We start from the raw sequence: 7,486 nt of genomic DNA, 5'->3' as shown, positions 1-7,486 counted from the left end.
TGAACCGGATTGACCACACAACATCCAACACAGGCATCATCCTGTTCACACTGACAACTCACTCACAGGTCTAGCAGAGCTCCCTACCTGGAACTACAGCCCAGAGAAGTCACACTGATAAATGCAGACAAACTACAGCATCACAAGAGAGGAACCACCGAAAGTACTTACTTCAATCCCACTTCTTGTTCCCCATAGAGATATATGTGTGTGCATTTGGGTTCTTACAGGTTTCAGGAAAAAATTTCAGTGTGAATCAATAAAAATTTCTACATAAGGGTTTAAGTGGCAGAATAGCAAACCATAGAAAACTGCTCAAGATGAGAAGCAATTCATCCTTAAACTGTTTTGATTCTGAACATATGAAACAATTAATGTGCAATTTGGGCTAACAGAGCATTACTGACATTATCAGCAACAAAGAACTTAGACAAACCAAAACCTCTTGACTAATCCAGATGCACATAATCCTGACTAGAGCTGCAGGCAGTGTAACTTCCACTGCCCTCAGGTGCACAGGATAGCATGCTGGACTGCACTAACCCATAAACTTAGAACAGGCTGTAACAACATGCAACAGCATTTTCTGCATTATCTGGTTATAAAACAGCCTATGACTATCAGAAGAAGCAAAAGCAACTCCTTCAGAGAAAATGTAGACAAGAAATATGTATTTAAAATTTTACATGCAATTAAGAAAAACAAGGTAAACAACCTGCAGTTCCTGACCTAGGCTGCATCTGCTGCCTGCAATAACAGAAACCTGACAAATCAAACTGCTTTCTTTTCTGTAGGGTGAAAGATTAAAGCAGGCTGACTTTTACTTCAAGAATACTAAGGCAGCTCATTAATTTTCAGAAATTTATTCAGAAATGAACTGCACAATCATTTGGCAAGGTAGCTACCCAAATATCCATAAACTCAAAACCTGACTTCTGTTAAGCAAAGAACATGTTTTATCCTGCCTGAAACCAATGGGATAGAACTGAAAAGATCAACAACAAACTCCCTAGTGTGCTTTCTAGAGATAATAAGAAACAACTTCTCAGATTCTAACCAATACAGCCCTTCTAATTCAAGTGTGAAACAAGCAGCAGACAAGGCAATACCATGAACACTGCTCACTTTTTGCTATGCTTGCCTAAATAATCTCTTATGGTTTCTCTGAGTTGTTTTAAATTTGCTGTGTTCAGTGACCTCAAGATTCAATCCTTAAAAGGGTGATCCTTATGCAAGAGATTCTTACCTGCTCAAGCAGTGATCAACAGCTCTGCCATTCAGTGTTTCTGTGGATCTATCTGTAGAGGAAACTCCCCTAACAAGCTGCAAAACTTTTCTCCCTTCCTCAAGGAGAAAACTGTCACAAATACAGACTCAAAGGTACATAGGGTTGTCTTAAATCCTTCTCCTATGAGAAAGAGAATCTATACTTTAATAGGTCAAGTAACAATTTGATGAAAGTTACTGCTGGTAGTCTCTAATGTTCACCACAGCATTTAAATTAAGAGAGATCTAAATGCAGTTTATGGTTTCCTCAGCTGAACGTGCCAGGAAACCCTTACCAGAAACAAACAAGAACAGAAAATATTTAAGAACAAAAGAAGTCAAAAAAAATATGCTGGTTGAAATTAACCTCCTAATAATTCAGGCTTGCACCCTGTACTGCACTAGATGGAAGACTTTAGATCAGCTTGCACTGTCTTTAAATAAAGGTTAGCAGTGTTCAGTCTCCCCCATTCTTCCCCCCCCTAACATTTCTACCAATCCTCATCTAATTGCAGGAGGAAAGTACTAAGACAGAAGAAAACTAAGTCCTCAAACCAGTCCATAACAAAACTAGATAAGAAGCAGTGCAAAAAAAGGGGACACAGGGGACAAGAATAGTGGAGCAGCAGCATTAGCTCAGAAAGGCTTAAAACTGTCATGGAACAGAACTGTGAGTATAAGCTGCCTAAGAAAAGAGTACTTTTCAAGTATTCACTAAAAAAAGACATTAAAGAGTGATGGTGGGGCTTTTTGTACTCAAAGCATATCTGCAAATGATTGGGATGCAAAAAAGCCCAAACTTGAGACATTCAGGAACGTGCACCTTCTAGATGAATGGTCACAAGTTACCTAAAAACTTTTCCATGATGTTTCTTGTCCCATTAAAGTAAATTTAACACTGTTCTTTAACATTAATTGGATTTCTCAAAAAGTCTCCAAACTTGCAAGAGATCCTGTCACATTAATCAAATCCAAGAATTTTATCAGTGTATCAAAGTAACCTTTAAAAACTGAAGAACTGTTAATAAGAACAGGACACGTGCACACACAGAGGCAGCATCTGTTTTCTCATTCTCTTTCCTTTTCAATCTTTCTTGAATATTTTAATAAGCTTTACTTGTACTTTAGACCCTAAACTCTAAGACTGCCATTGAAGATTGTGATAGATAAGCTGTGTCTACATGCCTCAATCTGAAGTTCAGGACACTTTTAGGATGTAGATTAAAAATGAGTACTGCCTGTATTCTGTAACATAACTTTTCCATAAAATCCTATTTCACACACAGTCAATTCTAAGCCTGAGCCAAGTTTCATAGCAATAGACTCTTCTGACTGAGTACATGCAATCTGTTTCAAAGCCATAGAATTCCAGCTGTACTATGAGGAACTCTGACATAAGTTTAAATTAAAAATAAAGATGGCATTTTGTGTTGTTTGTTAAAAAAAAAGGAGGGGGTAAGTCACATTTTAACAACACTGCAACCCTGGTGAGACTAATGACAAAATAGTGGCAATTATATTGTTAATACTGCTAATATCAAACTTTGGCTTGAAGTCTGACATTCCTTCACTAGTGGTTACCACCTCTTAAGATATTTCAGAAGCTGAAGCAAGCACTGCTTCTAAGCACATAAGCAGAGGTACACACAGGCTTTTTGGGCTCCACTAGTCTGACAGTAACAACCTGAAACTAACTCAGCTAGTCACAAGATGAAAGTTCTCAAGCTCCTTGGGTAGCAAGTTTACTTCAATACATGTGTTCCTCACAGAATATAAGGAGCATACAAGGAAAATTAAGAAAACCTGAGCTCACAAACCAGATACAAGCAAAAAAAAAAAATTCTCAGGAACACTAGAAGCTTCTCAACAGAAGCCCTCTTTAAAGGACACAAAAAGTCAGAATGGCCAAGAACAAAAAGTCCTAAGAAACACAGCACCTCTTCAAAGGATGCTCTGAAAAAGCCACACCACATGTAAAGCTAAATAAGGTGAGGAAAAGTGAGTATTGAAGCAACACAAGTCTCTGAAATGCAAATAACTGCACCCTGACTTCATAAAACATTCAGTTCCTTTAAAGCTTGTAAAGCCATTAACACAGTATTCTGAATGTTAGTGAAGAGCTAAGTAGGCAAGTTCCATATTTGATAACAGAGACCATATCTTTACCTTTTTATGTTTTCATCATCTGCTTGAAAACTACTCCAACACTACAATTCTTCCCTTATACATCACCTAACTTCTCACAGTCACATATCAATGTGGCAACTACCACTGAATTATAAGCTTTCAATATGCATTTAGCATTCAAGAATTACAATTATTTTGTGTAGCAGTGGTCATACGAGTTTTTCAAAAGTGCTTTATGTTGTTCAGTCATTTTACAATTCCTTACATCACAGAAAAAGAATACCTACCATTTGACAGCTAAGTTTTGCACCTCACCATTTTTATCTTCTAGTAATTTCAAAATCATCTTCACAACCTTTCTTTCGCTGTCATCATCCAGCTTGATTGAATCTTTCTGCAGTTCTGTCATCAAGTCATTAGTAGCCATAAACCTGACAAAAGAGGGTCAGATAATTATTACTAACAGGATACAGGTTATTCACAGGGCTCAGGATTCAAGATTCTCAGTTTCCACCATTTGTTATCAAATGCACTGCATTTAACATTAGAATAATGCTGTCTGTTTTGTGATGCAAGTAGCTTTTATAGAACGAAAAGGAGAAAAATTGTATTTGAAAATGACAATAACTTTGAGCTAGGTCATCTCCTTCCTCTGATGAGAGCAGCTACATACTTTACTTCCAGCATTTACATCCTCCACAAAGAAAAACGGACACTTTCATGGATTTTAAATAGTCCTTTCATTAGCTATGCTGATGCTGCAAAAAAAGAAAAAAAAAAAGCTTTTTAACCTTTGTTAAAAAAAATCTCTGCTCTGAGTTTATTTTAAAACAAGTTTGAAAAACTCTGTCTTTTTCTTCCTGCTTAAAACATTCTCCCATAAAATTCACAGAAGCCAAACATTAATGAAGGGAGAAATAAAAGTTAAGCTTATGTTTCACATGTTTTTCATTTTCTTGCCCTGTACAAACTAATTTGTTTAGAAAACAAGAGATCACAGTTATTCAGCCCACAATCCATGGTTCCACAGTAAAGAACAAGATGAATTCTTGACAGATCAAGCAAATAAAATCATCTTTCACATCAATTAATTTACTACCTAATAGCAGTGATGTCCACCAATGCAAGAACACACTGACAAATTATTTTCCAAAAACTTGGCTTTTATGCCTTTTATTTCTTTTCATTCTGAAGTCTGTTTCCCAATCTGTTCTTTTGTAAGTGCCCTCTCTTCTCGGAAGCAGCAACACAATGCTCAATTACAGATCCCATGGGCTTTGGTACCAACACCAACCCCCACTCTAAGCCCCAGACAACAATGGGTTGTAGTTAAACAGTTGACATTTGGACCTCAGGCACATCAGCCTCAAGCAGACATCACTCGAGCTCAGGTCATACTTGGAAGGTTATGTCTGCAGCCTGACATGTCAGACACTACTTTTTATTAAAAACCAAAGCCAAGATGCATAATCTCAATATGCATCACAAATGCCAGATGCCTGCCCTCACATAATGGACCTCATCTTGTTCTGTCTTTTAATACAGTAATTTCAGTCTAACAGTCTCAAGGTGTTTCTAAGATAAGCCCTCACTCATTTTGCATTCACTCCAACAGTCCCACTGAAGCAAACTTGCAGTCTGACAGGAACCAGATGTGTGCATAAACAGGCTGTGAATGCAAACATCAGCTTTTAAGTCCAGCAAGGAAAAAAGCTACTTCATAATTAGAGGTAATGGACAGAGAGGATGGAATTTAAGGATATACATGAAGTCACACATTATTAGAACACTCAAAAACTGTCTCCAAAGCTACTGCTATGTTTATCTCCTTCTCCTAAGAACTTACTAGCCTCCTTTCACATCCTTGGTCAACAGCCCCTATTTCCTAGCCTTACAAGTTCACGTGCACTTATCACCTACTTGTCAGTTCCTAAACTCAGCAGAGTCTGTGTATCAGCAGCCTCTGCACTCAAGGAAACTGAGGAGTTCTCCTGGCAGCCTCTTCCATTAAAAAAACAACCCAAAGCCCAGGATGGGGTTGGGAGGTCTGGCAACTTTAGTTCAAAGTGGCTGGTATTTAGAAACATAGTTTCGACTAGTTTAAATGTGACTTTCAGTGGGAACTGCTACTTCCACTGGCACACCAACCTTTATCTGGTGCAAAACAGGCCGTGTGACAGCAGCTCCTCACACCCTGTACCCAGAGAAGTCCTCCTCCCCCACTGAGGACACTACTTGTCCCTCAGCCAGACAGGAAACTGCCACCTTACATTACTGCCCATTTCAGAATTTGTTTGAGTTTCCATGCAGACAATACAACCCCAAGTACATACATCTTCCAAGAAATACTTCCAAAAAAGTTCATCTTCCACATCTGCATCGGACAAGTCAGTTTATCCAAAAAGAAGGAGGATTAAATTTTACAGTAAAGTTGTTACTTGCACGGTGGTTTACATGCAGCTCCCTGACATCAGCAAGTTAACTCCACTGTCCCTCTTCAAACAGACACAGCCTAAGAATAAATGCACTTGTAATTACTAGAATACTGTTTTATCCATTATGCAAATACAAAACACAGTTTTATAAAACATGTTAGTGCATAACAGCCAGTTTGCAGAGGTCTAGCATCACTCTCATTTTTATGGTTTGCAAACTTTTAATCTAGGCTAAGAATCTTTTCCTTATATTCAAGAATTCCAAAGTTGTGCAAAGCTCCTAGAATACAGTTTCTGAAGTGTGCCCTACCAAAGAAACTAGAAAACACATTTTAATTACATGTAGCTGGGGAAAAAAAGTGCCTGCTACAATTGCATTTGACAGGTATAACCTAACCCTTTGATGCAGAAAGCTTGTAACTCACAAAAATCAGTATTTAGTCACAAATCCATGGGAATGCTTTCTAAGTCACCCTACCCATAAGCACAGAATGAAACCTCAATCACAGAAACCAATCAGCATGATAAAAGTAAAAAAATCTTCAGTAACATTTAGAGGAAAAAGATGTTTGAATCCAGTTTCAGCAGTTTAAAGGAATCAGGCAGTTCTGGGTTGTCTGTTTTTACAGACTTTTATTTTCTACTTCCAAAATTTCTAGTCTGAGGCCTCTAGGTAATATGCTACTAAAATCTGAAAGAAATTGACATGGAAAAAACCCCAAACATATCATATTTGTGTCCAGTGCTACAGCAGTTTGTCAAAAACTAACAAGATTACTTAAAATCTAACTCTATAGTTAAATTTAATCAGCACCTTCATTTTTCTTTAGATTTTGATATATTAACAAGAGAGTTGTTTGGATGTCCACATGCACTTTAACCATAAACCAAGGACAGCAATGCTGCAGCAAAGCAACAAAACCCACGTGCATTTTGTGCCCCTTTCCTGCCTGTATTCATGTTCTCTCTCAGACAAATAAAGGCTTCAAATGTGAATTTCTGGCTGCACACAATACAGCAAAATGTAATTATTTTGCAGCTAATGCTTTGCTAGTAGAACTGTGTAAATACACTATCTCTGGTGGTTTTGAACTGCTTACTGACATCTAATTTTCTGATCCTTTCCGTTTTATCCACTATTGATTTATTACAAAGCAAGCAAATGATCTAAGACAAAGCACTGCTCTGGTGGCAGGTCCTAAGCTCAGAATTAAATGCCCCATACACCTTTACTGGACTTCCTTGTCTGGATGCACAGAGGCAGTACCAAACCGTGTGAGGAGCACAAAAGATGCAGCACCGAGGAGGCCTGTGAGCTTCGGATGTTCGAGCCTCCTGTGCTGGCTGGCCCTGCCTGCTAGCAGAGGATTCACAGGATTTTTTGCAACTGGGAAGGGACCCGGGAGGTCACCTCACCCGACCTCCAGCGCTCAGCACAGGGTCAACGACAGCTGCTCGCTCAGGCCTTTTTCCACTCACTTCCCAGCACCTGCAAGGCCAGAAACTCAAACCTCCTCCCTCGCCTACCCCCACGCAGCTCAGCGAACCCAGCGGCGGCTTAGCTCTCTGCCCAGGGCGTGCGGAGGCCGCGGCCGTCCGGGCACCACCACGTCCCGTCCTTCACAGGCCACGAGGAGAGGAGAGGCGAGGAGAGGAGA

At 39.1% G+C, this 7,486-nt stretch overlaps 1 protein-coding gene across 1 annotated transcript in view; it reads right to left on the bottom strand.

Moving 5' to 3' along the window:
- The window catches only part of CAND1 (cullin-associated and neddylation-dissociated 1), a 20,923-nt gene extending 17,101 nt beyond the window's left edge, over positions 1 to 3,822 (bottom strand). Inside the window, exon 1 of the mRNA XM_009077651.1 lies at positions 3,681 to 3,822. Within this exon, the coding sequence (XP_009075899.1) occupies positions 3,681 to 3,820 (140 nt within the window). The 5' untranslated portion in view covers positions 3,821 to 3,822. The remainder of the gene's footprint in view (positions 1 to 3,680) is intronic.
- Positions 3,823 to 7,486: the final 3,664 nt, after the last annotated feature.

Source organism: Acanthisitta chloris, unplaced genomic scaffold, assembly GCF_000695815.1.
Source record: "Acanthisitta chloris isolate BGI_N310 unplaced genomic scaffold, ASM69581v1 scaffold23546, whole genome shotgun sequence".
NCBI classification, from domain to species: Eukaryota; Metazoa; Chordata; class Aves; order Passeriformes; family Acanthisittidae; genus Acanthisitta; species Acanthisitta chloris.
Note: the sequence above shows the minus strand (reverse complement) of the source record. Positions and strands in the feature narration are given on the sequence as shown.